Below are 22,602 nucleotides of genomic sequence, written 5' to 3'. Positions count from 1 at the left end.
TTTTGTTTCTGGTTTCGGCCGCTCTAAAAAGGATTTATATGATACTTTTTGAGATGCGTAAGGCTTGTATCAGATCTGAGACAATGGTGGATATCGCAAAAGCTCACCTTTCACAACAAAAAAAGTGTTCATATTTTAGGGGCTTTTGTTGCTCTAATATCAATTGATAGTTCAGAATATTAGGGTAAGGATAATGCTTATGTGAAGGTCAACTCTTACTACTAATTTCAGAATTGATGTAGGCCGGGATGTCATTATAATACTTTTTAGATTAAAGAATTTGAATATTCTATGCGTTAAACAATCTGAAAACAAAACAGCTATTTGGTTATCTCGTTTTTTGTTTCATAATCACGTTGTAGTTGACAGTTCGGGGGTTTGTCACGGCTGGGGTTCAATGTTTTAATGAATTCTTCATTTTTTTTGTGAAAAAAAGATATTCAAGTTTTAGTTAAACAACTTTGCAAACTTAGAGGACTATTCAATTTATTTCTAAAGAGATTAAAATAATATTATATTGAGCCAATTAACAATTAGTCATTTACCCTTCCATTACCGAGGTTCAAAAAAGCTCATATGTCCATTTGGTGAACCACCAACAAATCATGAGTATGCATATATCTTAATAACCTAAAAATCAATGTTTCACTTTAAAAATATATTATCGATAAATACCCATACTCATATATTACTACTTATTGAATATTTTGTCCTTATCGTTTTTGTAAAAAAAATGTTCCCCTTACTACTAAAATAATTTATTTTTGGATATACTATCTCTTACTATCCAAAATTGCATAATATTTAAAAATGTTTCTTTTATATTGTTGTTAAGTTATATTGTACATAATATTAAAAAAATAAGTATATTGTGCATTGTGCATTGTATTCAATTAATTTATTTTTAAATATATAAATACCTCTCATCAATTAAAATTGCATATTATTTAATAAAAAATGTGTCATTCATATTATTGTCAAACGTTAATATAGCTTGTAAAGAAGCTAAAGAAGCTTGACAAGTAAATAGTTATAATATCATTGATTGATCAGCCTTCAAAATGTTAGAGAGCATCCATATATTCAAGGCATGTGTCTACAGCTTGTGTAAAAAAAATTGGCATTCGTGACTTATGCAGCTAAATTTTGTGGCTTCACCCTCATAAATATAAGATGAAATAACATTCAAATCATAATTTATTGAGAATTAAAAGATATTCAAGTTTTAATTAAACAACTTTGCAAACTTAGAGGACTATTCAATTTATTTCTAAAGAGATCAAAATAATATTGTATTGAGCCAATTAACAATTAGTTATTTACCCTTCCATTAGGGACACTTGTAGTCCAGTTTAAAAAAAGCCCATATGTCATTTTGGTAAACTACCAACAAATCATGAGTATGCATATATCTTAATAATCTAAAACCATCGTTTCATTTTAAAAATATATTATCAATAAATATACATATTCATATATTACTACTTATCTAATATTTGACTTTATCCTATTTCTAAAAAAAATGTGCCCCTTACTACTAAAATAATTTATTTTTGGATATACTTAATATTTAAAAATATTTGTTTTATATTGTTGTTAAGTTACATTGTACATAACATTAAAAAAATAAGTATATTGTGCATTGTGCATTGTATTCAAATAATTTATTTTTAAATATATAAATACCTCTCATCAATTAAAATTGCATATTTTTAATAAAAAATGTGTCTTTCCTATAACAAAAATTGTTGTGAATAAGTGAATACAGTTCAATCAAACTTGTTAGAGTTTAATGAAATAACTGGGATGTGATGGTCATACACTACAAGAATAATGTCAATCGACATCACACATTAGACATAGTTAACTTTGCCACTGATGTTAAAAGAAATATTGACATCACCCCGTGTTTTTGTGATGTCTTTGTTCTTTGTAGACATCAGTTATAATTAAACCAATCTCTAAAATTGACCAAAAAAAAAAAATCGCGCCCACCTTTTCTTTCCCCCTTAGTCAAATTTTCATTCAGTTTTAATTCTAAATCCCCCCAATCCCAAAATTTTCCCCCCTTAACCAAATTTTGGTTCCCCCCAAATCAATCTTCAGCACAAAATCAAAACAAAAACTAAAAACTAAAAAATCAAAACTAAAAACTAAAAAACAGAAATCTGTTCTCTCTCTCTCTCTCTCGATCGAGCCTCTCTCCCCTCACAATCTCTCTAAACTGCAGCCATCATCTCACCATCACAATCTCTCGAACCTCTCTCTCTCGAACCTCTCTCTCGAACCTGTCTATGGAACCCCTCTCTCTCTGAACCTCTCTCCGCTCTCAATCTCTCTGTTAAGCCTCTTTCAGTTAACCTTTCTACTTCGGTAAGTGTTGTATCTACTTGAATCGAACTGGCAGAGAAGACCAGTTTTAAAAGTTGAGGATTTCTGAATTCAAAACCCTAATTTTGTAAATTGGGGTTTTTTCTAATTTGAAACCCTTATTTTTTTATTAATTTAGTGTTTAAACTTGTTTCTAATACTTTTCTTCTTGTTGTATACAGGACCTAATCCGAGAAAAAGATTTAAAGCTTTAGGTAATTTGGGTGTTTTTAGTTGTTCATTTGTATTTTTGTTTGTTTTTGTTTTTTTTAAAAATTATGTAAAGTTAACGATCCTTTCATCTCTACTAATTACATGGTCTTTTTTTTTGCTTTAGTTGTGATTTGTGATTTGATTTAGTGTTGTTTATCTAATTTTGCTCGTTATAAATGCTGATCTATTATTTTATTACGGATACGATTTGGTTTTAAATGTTTTGATTTGGTGCTTGGTGCTTGTTATAGATTTATCTTCTTAATTTTATAGACAAGTTATCGAAATTAAGTTGTTTATATATGCGCTCTACCCGGGTACGAGAGGCTCATGACAATGTTACTATAGAGTTATTGTAAGTTGTCACATGGCTTTATCTTCTTGTTCTTACCATTATTATTTTTAATTGCCTGCACTTCTAAAGATGAGTTACATAATACTGTATACGTGTAATCTTACGTCGAGCGTTTATCTTTAATGATATAGGATATTACTTGAGTGCTTCAGCACAATTGTGGAACAGCACTCACAATGACACTCTTAAAGAGAAGATGTCGTAAAATCACTCGTTTTTCGTAGAAGTATAGTACAATTGTTAAGCTTCAGTCTTATTTTGTTGATTTCCTTATAGATAATGGCCGGACTCTTGGATCAGTATTTATTTTGTAAAAATACTCGAGTTTTATAAATGGTAACATGGATGGCTTAATATTTCTACAACCGTGTGCAAAATATGATATTGAAGTATAGTATTGAACAACATTGACGCAATCGCACATATGTACATTTATAGTATATAGATAGATAAGAGAGTTAGGTTTTACTCGATCCAACAACATAACTGATCCATGTTTAATTTGTCCTTCTATTGCGTATTTTGTTTGTTAGATAATAGATATGTCTCTATTGATCTATGATTGATTCGAGCAAATTATCTATTAAATTTTATGTGGTGGTTTGATAATGTAGTTTGATAAGTTAGGTAATTTCGATAATTTAGTTTGAGAAGTTGGGCAATTTACGAAGCAGCATCATAACGATAAGTTAATATCTCTCATTCGTGCTATTGCTTGTTATGGTGAAGTTGAAGCATGTTTTAGTTGTTAGAACATCTTAGACGATCCATGTGTTAGGTATGCTTTTCATCTGTTTAATATGTTTATAGTTGATTAAAATCTGATTGAGCAATTCTTTTTCCGTTAGTGAGTCTAGTTGTTTAGTGGTCTAGATTGATGTTAGTAATTTTATGAGGCCGTTTCTGGATGTGAAGTGGTTTATATTGTTGTACAGATGATTATCGATTGAGCTACTGAATCAGGTGGATAGTTCTATTATTTGTGAAATTTTTATTTATTTGTGTGTAACTGTTACGAATATATGAGTGATGATGCTACTTGAGTGGTTAAATACTGATGAATTTTATATTTGCTGCTATTCTGATAGAGTTGTTTGGCTCTGCGATACGAGGACTTGGTCCAGAGGGAGATGAAATCAAGTAGTAACCCATGGCTACATGTTTCATACGGAGAGTGGTTCACCTTTACATAGCATTGTCTGGATAACAGGTTTTATACAATTGTTATTAAGGTAAAATGTTATAAAATTGAGATAACCAGGTTCTAGAATAAATGAGACGGCATGACATTTAAATTTTAATTGCTAAAGATTTAATATAGTCCTATAGTAAAATATTTAAAGGTTAAAACCAATGTTTTAGTGGCCTTGCTGAAATTAAAATTCGCCATCATATAGTTTATCTACTACAGCCAAATTCGCAATCCAGACTGTGTAATCCAGTGTTATATGTTATAGTTCAGGATATTTTTTTCCCCTAAAAAATGTGTGCTTGTCAAAAAACCTAGAAACTAATAATTGATAGAGATTTGAGTTTATTGTAAAACAACTCGGTATCTTTCTCATTGTCTTATCTGTTCTGTTCTAAGGAGAATTAGTTCAGGAGTACCATATACAAAGTAAATGAGAGTCATGTTTGTCTAAAATGATCAATCAGTCTAGCTCTAGCTAAATAATTTTCGCTTTTCTTAATGCCCAATGACAACCTCCCGCAGACTATATATGAAGAATACTCTGAATTGGATTCTAAAACATATTATTGGATTTTATTTCACATTAAGTTTAGCATTTTGCCTCTGCTGGTATGACAAAATCTTAGTATTAATTTTATTTTCTTCTTCAGTTAGCTTATTTATGGGATACATTTTGCTGCATTGCACATCACTTGTTTAACTTCATATGGCTTCTTTAGTATGCAAGTTTGTGTAACTGAATAATAGCCTCTACTTTGATTATTACATTGGCAGGCAAGTGAAAAAGCACTTTCATGCATCCAGATGGAAACTGTGATTCAGCCTCTAACAAATGACCACATTGAAATGGAGCAATTTATCAAGAAAATTAATAGACTTAGTAATGTTGCCGTCACCTCAGCTGCCTCACAATCTGGTTAGTCTTCCCATACTTTAACCATTTCCGCTAAGATAATTATGTGTTTTCTCACCCTTTTAAATGATGTAATTGACACATTATTGTAAACTCTGGATATAAGTTTGAATTTTAATTACAATGAGGTATGCACCATTGCTTTAGCTATATATCAGTGCATGTTAAGGGTCTCCGGAACACATCAGTGTATGTTATTTAAAGTTCTTAATCTAATGTGGTCTAGGCCAAGTACAAATGTTGTAGGTCTGGTACTAACTAGAATTGTAGCATGAGAATGATATCATCATTGGCCAATATTGAGATCACATCAAACACTGTTTGTTTTGTTTGCTTGTATATTCTTAGTTCTTGAAGCTGTTGTCAGCCAAGTACTAATAGACATAAATGTTAATATAAAGTTACAAAGTTCAGATAGTTGAAAACGTGACTGTAGGTATGACCTGATGTTAAACAGAGTTGTTAGCTTGTTAGTTGTAACACTGAGCAAAGGTGTTGGCTTTTAGTAATGGAAAGTGGGAAAAATGTATATATATATTCATAAACCTGGAAAGAATTTTTATTGAGCTATCTATAAATAATCCAGTGTCAAATAAATACAACTGAGATGTTAACAACCTTATATATGTATGGCGGTGTTTAAATTTGAGCTAGACATGTAAATATATAATTTGTTGAACATAATTATATAACAGCTTCTTGATTCTCAAATATGTTCTGATGAACTGTTGGGGTTGAATTTTAGGAATAATTGTTATATAATAATTGTTATTTCTGGTCGAATTTAAATTTTTTTCAGGTCAAGCATCTTTGATGCCAAAGCAGGAATCGCTCTAAATGATAACTTTGGAAAGCTTGTTTCGTGGTATGACAATGATTGGGGATACAGGTAAACAGTCGTTTTCATCTAATTGTGATTTGCGGTTCAGTTGTTTCTCTTATGAGCAAAGTTGACTGTTAAATTCTTTTACATATGTCATTTTGGGTTGTTAATGCAGCACCCGTGTGGCTGATTTGATCGTGCATATGGCATATGTCCAGTAAGTGGGGGATCGTACTTGCTTTCTTGGGATAAAGCGGCTTGCTCATCTTATCCTTTCCAGTTGTTGAGATATCTAAATAATGGGAACTTATATGGGCCTTTGTTGTCTTGTGTAGAGAGGATTTGTGTCTCATATTTTGAAGAGTGTTCAAAACAGGATAGTGAAAAAACTATCTTACAATTTTCATTAGAGTGAATGTCTTTTCTGGAGAATGTAATAGTTTAAATTTCAGATCATATGTTTTACTATTTTTTAAAACTCTACACAATTTGGTCTATAAACTTCTTATACATCACTTTCAATTAAGAAAAGCTGATGTCAAAAAAGATAATCTACATCACTTTAAGGTAAAAAACTAATGTCAAAGAAATCAGGTTCCAGTCTAAATGAAACATAAAAATCACTTTGTTTAAGATAAAACTGATGTCAAGTAACATTATAAACATCATTTTTAACAAAACAAAACTGATGTCAAAAAACACAATGTACATCAGTTTCAGACAAATAACTGATGTTGAAGACTAACATGTTCAAGTTTTAATGATACATAGACATCACTTCATTCTAGAAAATACTGATGTCTATACGCTAAATTAGACATCACCTTTCATTGAAGAAACAAATGTTTAATATATCATTTTACATCACCACTGTCAAAATTATCAATGTTTTTGTGACAAAAAACATAACTCAATATATGTTTAATATGTTTTAATAGGTGTAATTTAGTTATTAAATAATTTTGTTATAGTATTTTTTATAAAAAATCATCACATTGACATCAGTGTTTTTCACTAAAATCGATGTTTTTGTGATAAAAAAAATAGCTCATGATATGTTTAACATGCTTAATTAGCTGTAATTTAGTAATTAAATGATTTATTTATAGCATTTTATGTAAATAATCAACAAATAGACATCTGTTTTTTTAACTAAAATCGATGTCTAATCGAGTATAGACACCGCGTATTCACCGATGTCTAGAATAGACATCACCGACATCAACATCGGCTCGGAAACAGCATAGACATCGGCCAAAACGCGATGTCTATGGACTTTTTTCTTGTAGTGATAACAAGTGTTGTGATGGAACTAATGGAGAAGCAGTCTACATAAACTACAGGGGTTCACTCTTACTCTAGCCTTTAGGGTAATCCATGGAAGCGACCAAGATCAATTTATACTTATGGTCAGTGTACAATATTCTCTAAAAATGGTTGTAACATCAAAAAAGCACATATATATGACCGACTGCATAAATTGTATAACATTATGTTTATAGATTCTTCACTTTGTTTAACAACATCCTGTATATTCCTTTCTGTTTTTTCCTATGTTCCTTTCTCCTTTGAATTATGTCTGCATTTTCTAGCGAGTCTGGATATGAAATTTAATAATAAAAAAGAATAAGAAATTGATGGGTTTCATTTAAGACTTTACAAATATGTAATAATGGTATGTGATCATTTACATGTATAATAATTTGAATTGTGAGCAGGGAATTGGACATCTGTAGTGTGTGGATGTTTCTATTTGTATTAAATGAACGTGTTCCAAGTGTAGTTGTCGAGCCTTGAAAATAATTTAAAATAATATTTTAAAACTCGAAACTATTTTTCAAAATTTCTAAATCAAAATAAATAAATAAATCTATTTAAAAATCAATTAAAATTAATTAATAATTAACTAAATCAATTAATTTTTGAATTAATTGATCAATTAACTAATTAATTATCCACTAAAATTAATTATTTAATTAATTCAGATTTGTTTTTGAATTAAAAATAATTTTCATAATTAAAATAATGATTTTTGGAATTTTTAAATTATTAAAAATAATTTTCTGAAGATAAATATAAACAGAATATCATTTTTGTAATTTTTATAAATAGAAATCCATTTTTTATAAGTTTTTAAAACAGGGTTTATAAAAATTTGCCACCTTCTTCCTCGGTCGCCTGCGGCAGCCATTGCCGGCTGACCTCAAGCTCGAAAATCTGTCCAGAATTCCCTCAAAAGATGCAGATTAAAAGCAGCGGACAGCAGGAACATCATCGTGGTTTCTTAGGTCATAAACGATACCCCAGTCGGCCGGAAAACCGACTGGAAGTTCACGTCACCGGTGATATTAGATTTTCCGATGACTTGTAATCGACATCCAACAGACAAAATTTTAGCATGGTTTGATTGCTGGTGAGACGATCTACATCTCTACAGTCTCCAAACATGCCCAGATTTAACGGGATTAAAAATTCGACCAAAACATGAATTTTCCGATTAATTTATTCAAGAACACCAAAAACATTCAAACTCGAAGATTAAACCAACTTTTCTACATGTTAATGAACTCCAAATTTGACATATAATATACCAAAATGAAAAGGATAATATTATCTACAAGATACAATCATCAATTATATAAACAACATCAACATCAAAAATTCATATTTTAATCATTAATTAATTCGAATTAAAATAATTAAATAAGAAAATCACCTTGATTTCTGTACTGAAATGGATGATTGATTATGAAAGAACTTTTTGAGAGCTTTGATCCGGTATATGGCACGCTTTATTCCGAGTTCGATAACGCTTTCAAATTTAAGTTTGATTCTCAAGAACGTGACGATTTTACAGGGTTTTCTCTGTATTTTCTATGTTTTTACTGATCGATTATGATTATATGAATAAAATGAAATAATAAATAGGATATTTATATTTATGGAATATTAATATGTGTTGGATCATAATGGATAAAAAATAAGTTACTTTGCCGCTAAGTAACTGCAAAAACGATCCGATTGGACAATGTTTTGGATAACTATCAACCTGTTTTGGATACTTATCAAAACTTTTGGATAACTATTAAAACTTTTGGATAATTATCAAGACCGGGCTTCTTATAAAACACTTTATCTGAAGATAATGTTATCGAAATGGTTATCATATCAAAAAATTTGTGCCGGGACACGCACGGGTCAAACCGTAATCTGAACGATAAAGTCAAATCACGGAAAATGTCCGGAATTATCAGATTGGGTTAGGAAGAAGTTTTTCGAAGAGTTTCGGGTTGTAAAAACGTAAAAACGGTTGAAGTTGGACGATTCCGGGCTTTATAAAATAGTTTTGTAATTATTCATAAAATAATTAATAAATTCATAAATCATTATAAAATCATATTTAACAGTCCAAAAATTACCCGAAAAATACCATAGTTATCTATATTTTATTCTGGACATAATAAAATATTCTCTAAAAAATTGGTTGAAACATCAAAGAAGCAAATATATGTGACTGAATGCATAAATTATATAACATTATGTTTATAGATTCTTCACTTTGTTTAACAGCCTCCCGTATATTCCTTTCTGTTTTCGCCTATGTTCCTTTCTGCTTTGAATTATGTCTGTATTTTCTAGCGAGTCTGGATGTGAAAATTTGATATAAAGAAGAATACGAAATTGATGGGTTTCATTTAAGACTTTAATAATATGTAATATTAGTATGTCACCATTTACATGTATAAATTTGAATTGTGAACATGGAATTGAACATGTGTAGTCTGAGGATGTTTCTGTTTGTATTAAATGAACGTGTTCGAAGTGGATTGGTAGCTTCATCGATTTATGGTTCGAGATGTGATGGACGTTTGTATCTCTTCGGCTCCTCATCAAAAATCAATTTCTTAATCACTAGTACAGAAAGGTCCTTCTGCGTCACACTTTTTGCATCGGTTAAATATAGATCTGACGCTTAAACACACTTCAAGCATCGGTTGTTACTTTAACCGATGCCTTAGGGTATTTGTTCATGATCTGTTGCGTCGGTCTTTGATACAACCGCCGCTTTTGATCATCTGTAGCGTCGGACTTTAAAACGCCGATGCAAAAAATCCTATATAGCGTCGGTCTTTATAATGCCGATGCTATAGCTTCTACGTACAACATCGTCATTTAAAATGCCGACGCTGTAGGTTTGGTTTAAAGCGTCGGCTTGTAATTGCCGACGCTACAAATTTGGTTTGAGCGTCGGCGTTTAATTACCGACGCTGTAGATTTGGTTTAAAGCGTCGTCTTCTTAATGTCGATGCTATAGGTTGTGATTTTTTTTTAAATAATTCAAAGAAAAAATTGAAGTAATAAAAATTTTAAGTATAGTTATAAAATATGAAATAAAATTCATAAATTATGGATGGGAAATTATTAAAATCATTAAAAATAGTAAAAAATTAAATATCTATGATATACTAAACTCTAAATTCTTTTAAAATATAAAAGAAATTAAATAAATTAATTTAATAGTTACAAAAGAATTGATATTTCACCAAAAACAATAAATTAACTAATTAATTTAAATGTTAATTGAAATTTTAATTTTATATAAATAAATACATAGGTGTTAACAATCAGTGGATAATGTACTTAATGCAATTACTCCCCCAACTGTGTTCATAATACATGTCTTTTTTGAAAAAATCTTCTATAATTTTTTTTAAACATAAGTCATAATTTTCATATTTAGCTATATTAATTATATTATATATTCTAATGAAAATTAATCATATAATTGTGTAGAAAATAGATATGTACAAGTATTATGGGATTAAGTAATCTCCAAGGGAGTATTTTTTAAAACAATTTTTGAAAAAAAAATTGAAAATTACTAACTTATTACAAAGAAACTAATAAATAATATTTATAAAAGCATTATCATATATATATGTATGTTACGGGTATATTTATTTATCTATAGTTATTGTCGGGTTTTAAAATATAGATTATGATATTTTTAGAAATATAATTAGTAGTTATGTAATTTAATAATTTTAAATGTTAGCAGTTATTTGATATCTTTAATAAATAAATGAAAAATATAATTAATTTTTTCAAGAATATTGGTACATAATTAGCACAAACAAGTATTGTTTTAAAGTAAGTCTATAAATATTTTAAATATTTTAAAAAAATTTGTTTTTATTACCAAAGAAGAACAGACTCCCCTCTGTTCTTCTTCCCGCAGTTAATCTCTATCTCTCGGACTTAGTTGAGAGAGAGATAAAGTGAGACAGAAGTCTTCTATGAGATTACTGATTCTAATTCTACTCTGTTTAATCCCCGTGTTTCTGTAAACATATTACTCTAATACACACACTTATGTTTGTATGTATATGTATGTATAATCTAGGGTTCTGAACTTTTGATGTTGGATTAGTTGTTTAACTTAATTACGAAATTCTTCTTGTAGATAGAGAATCTGGTAGTTGGGTTGTACTCTGACATCAGTTCTTTTGGGGGTCTGCTAGTTGGGTTATACTCGGTACACATCTATTGCAGGTATGTATATGGAGTTCAATTAAGTTTTGATTTTTTAATTGAGTTTTTTGTGTATATTTAAGGGGTTTGTATGTATATATAAATGGTCGACATTAACTGGTTTGTATTCTTAATTTGGTAGCATCCAATTAAAAGTATAAGATTTTGTATTCTTGGTAATCATATTTTTATTCTATTTATTTTGTTTGAGTTTATTTCTTAAAAGTATGATTTTATACCTTATTACCCATTCCAAATATTAGGCATCTGGTGGGAAATATGTCATCTACTATGCTTGTATGTATTATTTGGTGAATCTTGTATATTTATAATCTGAATTTTTCTTGTTTGTATAGTGTATCTGATTGTCTGCCTTAGTGTATGTGCTATGCCATCGTCGTATGCCAACCAACTACCTATTCTAATAATATAAATTCAAGCATAAAGTCTAAATTAATTAGTCTAACAAAAAAGATATATTAATAAATGTTGACTTGTCTTTTGTATATTTTTTAGAAATCTAAAATGGATCGTCATATATGGATGTACAAAATACCACGTATATCACAAGAGTATATTGATGGAATTGACAAGTTCATTGAATGTACGGAGCTAAATGTAAAGAAAAAAAAATGGAATTAGGAAAAGAAGACATGATCACCTGTCCATGTCATGATTGTTTTAATTTAAAAAAGTATCCTAGTTTTATGACAGTGCGTGATCATCTATTTCGTCGTGGTTTCATGAATGATTATACTAAGTGGATTTGGCATGGCGAAGGAATACATTCTGAAAATACAAATAAACCTGATGATGATTATGGAAGTAATAGAGATAGTATTCCTATCAATAAAGAAGATGATGAGAAAAATGATATGGTTGATGAAATGATCCACGATGTTGAAGATCTTTTAATGCACCAACCGAAAGTTCTTGAGAACTTGGTTGATGATTCCAAAAACTTCTCCATCCAGGGTGCACTGATCGGTTTACTAGGTTATCAACAACCTTGAGGTTGTGTAAGCTCAAAGTAAAAGAACGGGTGGAGTAATAAGAGTGTCACGGTAATGCTAAAACTTCTATCAGAAATGCTTCCACCAAATAACGAGCTTCCCACTTCCACCTATGAGGCAAAAAAGATATTGTGTCCGATGGGTATGAATGTAAAAAAGATACATGAATGTCCTAATGATTGTGTGTTATTTCAAAATAACCATGAACATCTGCACACATGTCCAAAATGCGGAGCCTCTAGGTACAAGCGGGAGGGAAGTAATTCTTCTACTAGTCACAAAAAGAGGCCTCCTGTGAAGGTTTTACGGTATTTTCCCATTGTGGAACGATTTAAACACATGTTTGCAAATGTGAACGATGCAAAGCTTATGAGGTGGCACATGGAAGGAAGAAAATTAGATGGGATGCTCCGACACCCTGCTAACTCTCCACAGTGGAGAACCGTTGATGGAAAGTTCCCGGAATTTGGTCAAGAAGCTAGAAATCTTTGACTTGGACTTTGTGCAGATGGCATGAACCCATATCGCACTCTAAGCTCTCAAAATAGCACTTGGCCAGTTCTTCTAACGATTTATAACTTGCCTCCTTGGTTATGCATGAAACGCAAGTATATCAAGTTGACATTGCTAATCCCCGATCCTAAAGAAGCCGGAAAGAATCATAGATGTATATCTGCGGCCACTTATTAAAGATCTGAAGTTATTGTGGGATCAAGGAGAGAGGGTGTATGATGCATACAACCAAGAAAATTTTACCATGCGTGCCATGACTTTTTGCACCATAAGTGATTTTCCTGTCTATGGAAACCTTTCACGGTACAGTATTAAAGGAGCTAATGCATGTCCGATTTGTGAAGATGCTACGATTGACATTCGTCTAAAAAATTGCAAAAAAAATATATACATGGGTCATCGTACATTTCTTCCCCTTGCTCACCCTTATCGCAAGAGGAAAAGGTCTTTTGATAGGACTATCGAGACTCGAGTGGCTCGATTGCCTTTAACCGGGAAGGAGGTGTTTGAAAGAGTAAAAAATATTGATGTTGTACTTGGGACGATGTATAAAAAGCCAACCACCAGTAGCATTTAGAAGAAAAGATCTATATTTTGGGATCTACCATATTGGGAGCACTTGCAAGTTAGACACTGTCTTGATTTTATACATATCAAAAAAAATGTCTGTGAAAGCATTACCGGAACACTTTTGAATATACCTTGTAAGACAAAGGATGGGGTGAAAGCCAGATTAGACCTGCAAGAGATGGGTGTACGAACAGAGTTAGCACCACAGCAATCTGGTAAACGTGCATATCTACCTCCAGCGTGTTATATTTTGTCAACGAAAGAGAAAATTAGATTTTGTGAGTGTTTATCTGGTGTGAAAGTTCCATCTGGATATTCCTCAAACCCTAAAAAATTTGTCTCAATGAAAGATTTGAAGCTGGTCGGTATGAAGTCACATGATTGTCATGTATTAATGCAACATCTACTACCGATTGCAATTCGAGGCATATTACCAAAGCATGTGAGAGTGGTTATCACGAAACTGTGTTACTTTTTTAATGCTATAAACAGTAAGGTCATTGATCCCATGACATTGGATAAGTTGCAAGCTGATATTATTGTCACACTTTGTGAATTTGAAATGTATTTCCTACACTCATTATTTGACATTATGGTCCATTTAGTTATGCATCTTGTGAGGGAGATTAAAATTTGCGTCAAATGTATCCTTTTGAGAGATTCTTGTGTATCTTCAAAGCATATGTGAAAAATCGATATCTACCTGAAGCCAGCATAGTAGAAGGATATTCGGTTGAAGAGACCATTGAATTTTGCACAGACTATTTAGCATCTACTGATTCAGTTGGAATTCCAAGATCTTGTCACGAAGGAAGACTTTAAGGACAGGGGACATTGGGCCACAAAATGATCTCTCCCAGTGCCGAAATGCTTGATAGAGCCCATCTCTTTGTATTGCAACACATGACAGAAGTTAATCCTTACTTACAAGAGCACATAGTCGAGATTCGACAAATGCATCCTTCTAAGAGTGGAAAATGGGTTATAAGTGAACACAACCGATCGTTTCGTAAATGGTTTAAAAATCGAGTGATGTCTCAATATTCAGAAAATCATTCCATCATTTCCAGTACGCTAAAATGGTTAGCATATGGCCCTGACATACCCGTGAGATCTTACCAAGCATTTGATGTTAATGGGTATATTTTCTACACAAAATGTCAAGATGACAAGAGCACTGTGCAGAATAGCGGGGTCTCTGTAGAAGCTTCATCAACAGAATTTGAAAGGAGAAATTCTATCACATCGCGAGATATAAAGAAGTCATACTACGGGGTGATTGAAGAAATTTGGGAGCTTGACTACAAAGATTTCAAAATTGCTCTCTTTAGGTATAAATGGTTCGATATTCGTCGTGGTGTTCGGGTGGATGAGTCGGGCTTCACTTTGGTAAACTTTGATAGATTTGGTCATGAAGATGATCCGTTCATATTTGCTACACAAGTTAAGCAGGTTTTCTATGTAAGAGATCCCGCTGATCATAGGTGGTCGATTATTCTTCAAAGTAAGCGGCGTATTGTTGGTATTGATAATGTTGAAGATGAGGAAGAATATAATCAATTTCACGAGAATCCCCCTTTCTCAATTGGAATACCTACCACACTTAGGGAAGACAATGCAGATACAAATTATGCACGTAACGATCATGATGAAGGTCAATGGATTGATGGTCAATTATAAGTTGAAATAACTTTGTGTGAAGAAGGTAATTATTATGGAATGTTGGTCTCTAATTAAAAAATGAAAAGAATGTATTTAATGAAACTTTTAGATTCCGGATTAACAAACTGTTAGATTATAAATTAGGACTAACCCCTGAATCTTGCATTATAATATTAGAATTACTTGGTTATGAATGAATATATAGATTGCTATTTTTATCTGTATCTGATGCAGCTTCATAGTTATTTCATTCTTGCATTATAATATTAGATGCTTGGAATAGATGATTAAAATTATGGATGGTTAAAATTTTAGTGTAAAAAATAAACGTCTAATCTAGAGAAGTTGACCAGTAAGTAGAAATGGTTGTCAACATAGCCATCTGCTGGCATGTTACTGCTGCTACACTTGCATGCTCATAATTGGATTCTTTCTGTACAAATTGACTGCTACTTAAATTCTATAATACTCTAGAGATAAATGTTGTTATGTGAATTGTGTTTTTTTGCAGGAAAAACATTTCTAATCTGAATCAAGACACACTGTTTTATTTTGGTTTTATTTGTCAAGTAAGCAGTTTCTCAACCACTTTTTCTTAACAATGATGTAATTAATAAGAAAATATAAAGTTGAGAGCAAGTGTATTCATGTCTATTTGTGTAGCAGAGAGCAAGTGAACCAAATTCATCATTTTCTTGGACATTTGAACCACAACAGACCTAGTAATGTGGCACAAAACCCAAAATCACCGTTTAATATGTTGCAGAGATTTATTTTGAAATAATTCATGACAGTAGAGAACGTCCTATATATGCAGGAAATTATGATTTTGTATCATGCTTTGTACATAGGAGTCCTTTTGTTTGGTTTTCATGCCATCACCTTACTTCTGTTGGAATTTATCTGTACTTGGTTTGATGTATTTATATTAGGAGTTTATATATCTCTTGGCCTATTTCGTAAAGAGCTCTCTATATTTGAAAAAAAAACATATTGTGATGCTTAATTGCAGCATTTGTGTGATATTAACGGACAATAATTTCAATCTGATTCTTAATCCCAGTGGTAATCTGTAGGCAAGTAAGATTTTTGTCATATTTTTATGTATTTTTCCTGCTAAAATCTTTCTTAGGAGTGCTTGACAATATATATTCAAGAGTGTACAATTCAATTGTGTGCATTGTACAAAACACGTTCCATTAAAAAAACTGAACTATACACAACAAAAAACAACAATTTCCGCGTGAACAGCTAAGCAATTTGGTAAAATTAACACCATAAAGCACTAGTTAAACCACAGTAAAACCCCAGCTTATTACCAGAATGCTTGATCTTCATGTTAAACCCAAGGTAAAAGCAAAACTTAAGCCAGTAAAAGCAAACCTTAATCCACCAGAAGGCAAACCACTACCGACAAACCAACCTTCCAGGCTATTTGGCTGGCCAGAGGTCTGTGCAATGCACTTATGAACCAGAGGGTTGTGCAATACACTTGGGGAATGGTCTCGTTTATTCTTTACAAGTTTTGATAATTTATAAACTATTACCTACTTAATAATTTCTCACTTTTAAGTTATCCAAAAATAAAGAAGTCATTGTAACTACATATGTTCTGTTGGGGATAATGCTGCTTTTGTGTTGATTAAACCAAATTTAAGAATATTCAAGGCAAATATTGCAAAATCTGGACTTACATAAGTTGCTACTTGCTATTACTAAAACAAACTGGCCCTTGACATGGCAAGTCCAAAAAGGACACACACAAAACGCCAACTTACCTTATACCTTACTTCTTTGTACCTTATTTTAAGTATATGTATAGGTCATCGATGAGATCTAGGGAAGCCCATTTGCATTTTGGGGACACGAGTATTCTAGGCATGCTTCATGTCTGCAGGGCTGGAATGGGTTGCAGTTCATATCATTTGCGACCCTATTTAGGGGCAACAACAATATGACCAAGATTTTGTAAAATAATGGTCACTACAAGAAATATTGAATCAGACAATGATTTTCCACCGTTGTCTAAAAGATGAATTTTTCGTTGTCTATCCGGGGGCGGTGTGTTTGGAACTCATACAATGGTTACACACCATTGTAACAAATACATCACACAACTGAATATAAAGCCTCTGTCTCTTTTTATTCACACAACGCATATGACCCTTTATAATATTCTACAAACAACAGTTTTTTAGCCGTTGTAACAATTTACCGGCACAATAGTTAAAAATAGTGTTATGAGAATTGACTTCTACAACAGTTTATGTATTTATTTCATCTAGTTACACAATGGTTTTTATTAAGAAACAAATGTATGAGATACTTTAGGCAACGGTTTTTTGTTTTTTGGGTATTGTGTTTTAGCTATCACTACAAGAAATTTATAAACACACAACAATTTTGCACCGTTGTCTGAAAGATAGATTTTTCTTAGTCTATTCAGCATTTTTCAATACTTGTTAAAATCAATAAGGCACAACTGGTATTCTATATTAACCATTGTTGGAACTTTTTTAAACAACAGTTTTTTTATTTTTATTTTAAAATATGTGCACAAATCTTTAGAAAATTAATCTCATTATTTAAAATAAACCAATTTTAAAATAAAATGGTATTATGGTAATCCAATTGTTATTTCACAATTGAAATTAAATCAACAATACAAAGGTTCTCTACAAGAATTACAACTATAATTTAAAAAATTTATTTCTAAACATGCTTATTAATGTACACAATAAATAGTTTGCATAGGTATTTAGTCTATTTTTCCAAACAAGCAAGGGAATGATCATTCCAATTAGCACACCAAGTCTTAGTTCTTGTTCTTGCCCACCAAGTTCTTGTTCCAAGTATCATATATACATGAAGGTTTTCTGCATCAAGAATTAAATGTGAGAAGAATATATAGAACATCAAGAACAGTTAAAAAGAAGGCAGAAAAAAATAAAATTAAAGAGTAAAACCTATAATTAACAATATTATGCCTTCACCCAATTTGTAGATACAGCCAGTAGCATTACAGAGATAATAAACATCAACCACTACAAGCAATATCATGGCCAGGAGGGTATCTAATATACAAATTTATAATAAATATAGAAACATTCACTTAATAAAAGAATATTAATTTTTGATATTTTTAATATATGGCTAACCCTAAGAGTTTGTGTGTTCTTGTGTATAATTAATTATTTTCAACTAAAAGAGAGGCTGAGAAATATGAAAAATCTCGGGAAAAATGTTCCGTTATTTCGCTGTTACCGAAAAAATTATCAAAAACGTTGAGATAATGTTCATTTTGGAACATGTTTTCCCGTCATGAAAAGGGGAAGTCATTTTTCACAAATTTATCACTTTTCTTGAACGAATTTTGCTCTCTTGAAAAATATTTAATTTCCAAAAGACCAAACAAACACAGGAAAATATTGAAGTTTTCTTTCTGAAAGTCAAACAAACACAGAAAAAGCATTTTGCGGACAAGTATTTTCCGAAAACAAATGGAGCCTAAGACTACCTAAATTTTAATAGATGAGCGTCACCCTTGTCATATGATCCAGGTAAGGCAAATGCAGTATTTGTGCTAAAAACATAATTTTCTGTCATAACTTCCCTTCAATGGAACTCTGTAGGCATAAAATAAGATGCAAAAATTACTTTTTACTAGAAATGTAAACTGGGGGAAAACTTACTGGACTTTGTAATAGTTAAAATAACGATCGAATCCAACGACAACGGCCCCGACCTGTACAGCATAAAGAATTAGTTTGAGGAGGGAAGCAGTGGGAGTATATAACTTTTTAAATAAGCTAGAACTATTTTTAACATGTAATGAGGAACATGTAATTCATTTTTCTTTGAGGCAATTAGTAAATTCCAGATAAACTTATAGTAGCAGCATGTATTCAAAGCAATAACTAACATTCTCATCATGCTCCATATAAAACCCAGGCTTAAGCTCGATCTTTTTCCCACCATCATCCTGTAAAAGAGAACCCTGGAGGCTATAAGAGTTGCAATGTGATTCCCTAAAACAAATATATTCTTAGTATTCTCATATAATCTGATAGTATTCTCTTATAATCTGATATCAAATATGATGGGGAGTTTAGTGGTTACCTGAATATTTAACCATAATCCCGGTGGCTTCAACTGCCCAGCCAAATTCAATTGCCCAGCCAAATCTCCAACAGTAACTACTTGAAAAGAGCTGGAATCAAACTCATGTGGCCGAAAGGGAACTCCCTGGCTTACTGTCCAAGTTTACAAGGAAGATTGTTACCATCCAGAAAAATCATTGTCATCATTTTAATAAAGACTATTGGCAACTCTTTTTTTCCCATGATTAAGTCTTATGAAATCTCCAACAAGACTAATTAAAAAATTGACTTACATGATATATTGCTGAGAGCACTCAGGGTGAAATCCACTGAAAACCATCCTGTTGTACTGACACCATTCACAATGTATGATTTCTTGCTGTTGTTGAAAACATTTGAGATGTCAGAATCACTGTCAAGAGTAAGTTCCCGAAAACAGATCCCCACTCCATCGCTTGTGAGTTGCACGTCACACCACAGAATCATATTGGGCAAACCTTTCAACAATGCCCACTTGTACGCGATCATACTGGAATCAGGAAATATCCCAGAAAAGCCACCACGTGCGATGGCTACAGGGGCATCTCCTGTCAAAGAATTATAAATCTAAATTGACAGGCACAGGGCAACTTGTACTACCAAAAGAAGGGTAGAAATAGTACCACTGAAAGTTTTCCACACAGTGCTAGTGTTAGCAGCATGAGTAATAAGCATGTACAAGCAAAGAAGCAGTGGGAGTTGCAATGTAAAAGAGAACCCTGGAGGCTATAAGAGTTGCAATGTGATTCCCTAAACATTCACTAAAACAAAAACAAAATTCCCTAAAAACACAAATCCAATTCACCTGATTAGTACATAAACATGATCCCATATATATTGGCATTAAAAAATTAAAGGGGGACGAAACATACTTGTAAGAACAAGAAGAACAAAATTCATTTTTTACTGTATGGCCAATACCAATTCCTCCAATACCACAACTACCTTTCTGAAACCACACAAATCACAAATAGGGGTCAGCAAGATTCATCAAGAATTCAAAAGGGTATATCAAAAATCCAACAATTAACATAAAGAACCCATTCACTGGTTGTTTTCAGTTTTAAGAACCCGCCCTCACTTTCGTCATCTACGGACTATAAAACTAGAATCAATCAGCAATTACAAGATAAGCTGGAAATTATAACTCAACAATAATAATAAAAAAGAAAAAAGAGGGTAACAAGTTTCAGACCTCCTGGTACAGTTGTGACGAGTGAGAGCGCAGTTGAGTTTTGACATTGACAATGTGTTTGACATCCCTGAGCCAGAGACTATCGATAATCTTAGTAACAAAATCTTCATTCTCTCTATCCTTCATAAAATCGTGAAAAACATCATCATTTTCAACTTCAGCTACTGAGATGGTGATTTTGTTGGAAAGAGAGGAAGTAACAAAACGAGGAAGGGGGTGGTCAGATAAGTGGTGGAACAACAACTACTCATATTCATTCCCCCGAATGCCTTTCTCTTTGATTTTAATTCAATTATTAATCTGCAAGTTGGGAATAGAAGCTGTTCCCATGGAGTAAATTAAGCACAACAATCATAGAACCTAAGCTTGCAAATGATAAACAACTTATATGCAATTCATATGCAATTTTGTTAAAGAGAAACAAGATTGGGTGAGGGAGATGGTTAAGGGAGATGGAAGAGTAGAGACAAGCACGAGAAGAAGAGGAGAAGAGGAGAAGAAGAGGGGTCATATCTAAGAAAGGGGAAGGGGAGAAGTAGGGGGAAATGAAAATTAGAAGGAAGTGGGAAATCAAAATTAAAGGGGGAAACCAAAAATTGTGTGAAAATGAAAAAAATCATAAAATATTTTTTTATTTATATATTATAATTAAATACTTATTTGTATTTTACTTTATATTAATAGAATAATTTTTATTTTAAATAATTTCACATAATTTTTTATACAAAATTATTTGAAACAAATTTGAAAATTTTAAATTATTTTTCTACATAACAAAAATTAATATATATTAACATTTTGCAAGATGACCCTAAAAGCATTTTTTAAGAAATTAATTAATTAATCAAGAAATAGTCTTATTTTTTTGAGTTGCACTTCTATTCGATTTTCAACAAAAAATCATACAAGATAAATTTAAAATTTTATGAATAATTCTTTTTATGATTACAATCAATATATCTCAATACAGTATTTCCTCACATAAAAGATTATTTTGAATTTTTTAATAATTTTTTCGTATGATTAAAATCAATATATCTTCGTATCTGTATGGTTGGATCATTGAAAAAATGAATTAATAATCCTGACGTGCAAGATGGATTTCAAATTTTTTAATATTTTTTTTTAATGAATAAAATTGATATATCTTAACATCCGTATGGTTGGATCGTCAAAAAAATCATTTTAAAAATTAATCTAGTAAATCGGGAACCAGTCTCGTTGTCGGGAGGGGTACTTTTACCGGAATTTTCTAATCCTGACATGCAAGATGGATTTCAAATTTTTTAATAATTTTTTCTAATGAATAAAATTGATATATCTTAACATCCGTACGGTTGGATCGTCTAAAAAATCATTTTAAAAATTAATCTTGTAAATTGGGAACGAGTCTTCTTGTCGGGAGGGGTACTTTTACCGGATTTTCTAATCCTCACATGCAAGATGGATTTAAAATTTTTTAATAATTTTTTCTTATGACTAAAATTGATATATCTCAACATCCGTACAGTTGGATCGTCGAAAAAATCATTTGAAAAATTTATTTCGTTAATCGGCAACGAATTTTGTTTTTGGGAGTTGTACTTTTACCTCATTTTCCTTAAAAACTCAAACAAGATTAATTTTAAAATTTTTTATTATTTTTTTACATGGTTAAAATCAATATATTTTAACATCCGTACGGTTGGATCGTCCAAAAAATCATTTAAAAAAATATGTTGTTAATCAGCATTGAATCTTGTTTCATGGAGTTGTACCTTTACCTCATTTTTCTTATAAAGTCAAGCAAGATAAATTTTGAAATTTTTTATTATTTTTTTACATGGATAAAATCAATATATTTTAACATCCGTACGGTTGGATCGTCCAAAAAATCATTCAAAAAATTTATTTCGTTAATCTGCATCGAATCTTATTTTAGGGAGTAGTACTCTTACCTCATTTTCCTTAAAAACACAAACAAGATAAATTTTAAATTTTTTTATTATTTTTTTACATGGCTAAAATCAATATATGTTAACATCCGTACGGTTTGATCGTCGAAAAAATTATTTCAAAAAATCATTTCGTTAATCGGCAACGAATCTTGTTTTAGGGAGTTGTACTTTTACC

General features: G+C 31.4%; 1 protein-coding gene across 7 annotated transcripts; it reads right to left on the bottom strand.

Annotated features, from left to right (window-relative positions):
- Nucleotides 1-17,773: 17,773 nt before the first annotated feature.
- On the bottom strand, nt 17,774-20,871 carry LOC141723852 (glycerophosphodiester phosphodiesterase GDPDL3-like). Of its 7 annotated transcripts, none has more exons than XM_074525782.1 (9): nt 20,491-20,871; nt 20,168-20,244; nt 19,919-20,077; nt 19,550-19,840; nt 19,276-19,409; nt 19,079-19,138; nt 18,849-18,901; nt 18,674-18,739; nt 17,774-18,032 (listed from the first exon to the last, which is right to left on the bottom strand). In XM_074525782.1, the coding sequence occupies exons 3-9, from the start codon at nt 19,968-19,970 to the stop codon at nt 17,972-17,974; spliced, it is 717 nt and encodes a 238-aa protein (XP_074381883.1). In that variant the 5' UTR covers nt 19,971-20,077; nt 20,168-20,244; nt 20,491-20,871; the 3' UTR covers nt 17,774-17,971. The 7 variants fall into 7 exon arrangements, with proteins under 7 accessions (XP_074381883.1, XP_074381884.1, XP_074381882.1 ...); XM_074525783.1 differs by having other exon boundaries at nt 19,550-19,828; XM_074525781.1 differs by having other exon boundaries at nt 19,550-19,843; nt 20,168-20,400; nt 20,491-20,870.
- Nucleotides 20,872-22,602: the final 1,731 nt, after the last annotated feature.

This window comes from Apium graveolens, chromosome 5, assembly GCF_009905375.1.
Source record: "Apium graveolens cultivar Ventura chromosome 5, ASM990537v1, whole genome shotgun sequence".
Lineage (NCBI taxonomy): Eukaryota > Viridiplantae > Streptophyta > Magnoliopsida > Apiales > Apiaceae > Apium > Apium graveolens.
The sequence above is the reverse complement of the archived record's forward strand: the minus strand, read 5'-3'. Positions and strand labels throughout refer to the sequence as shown.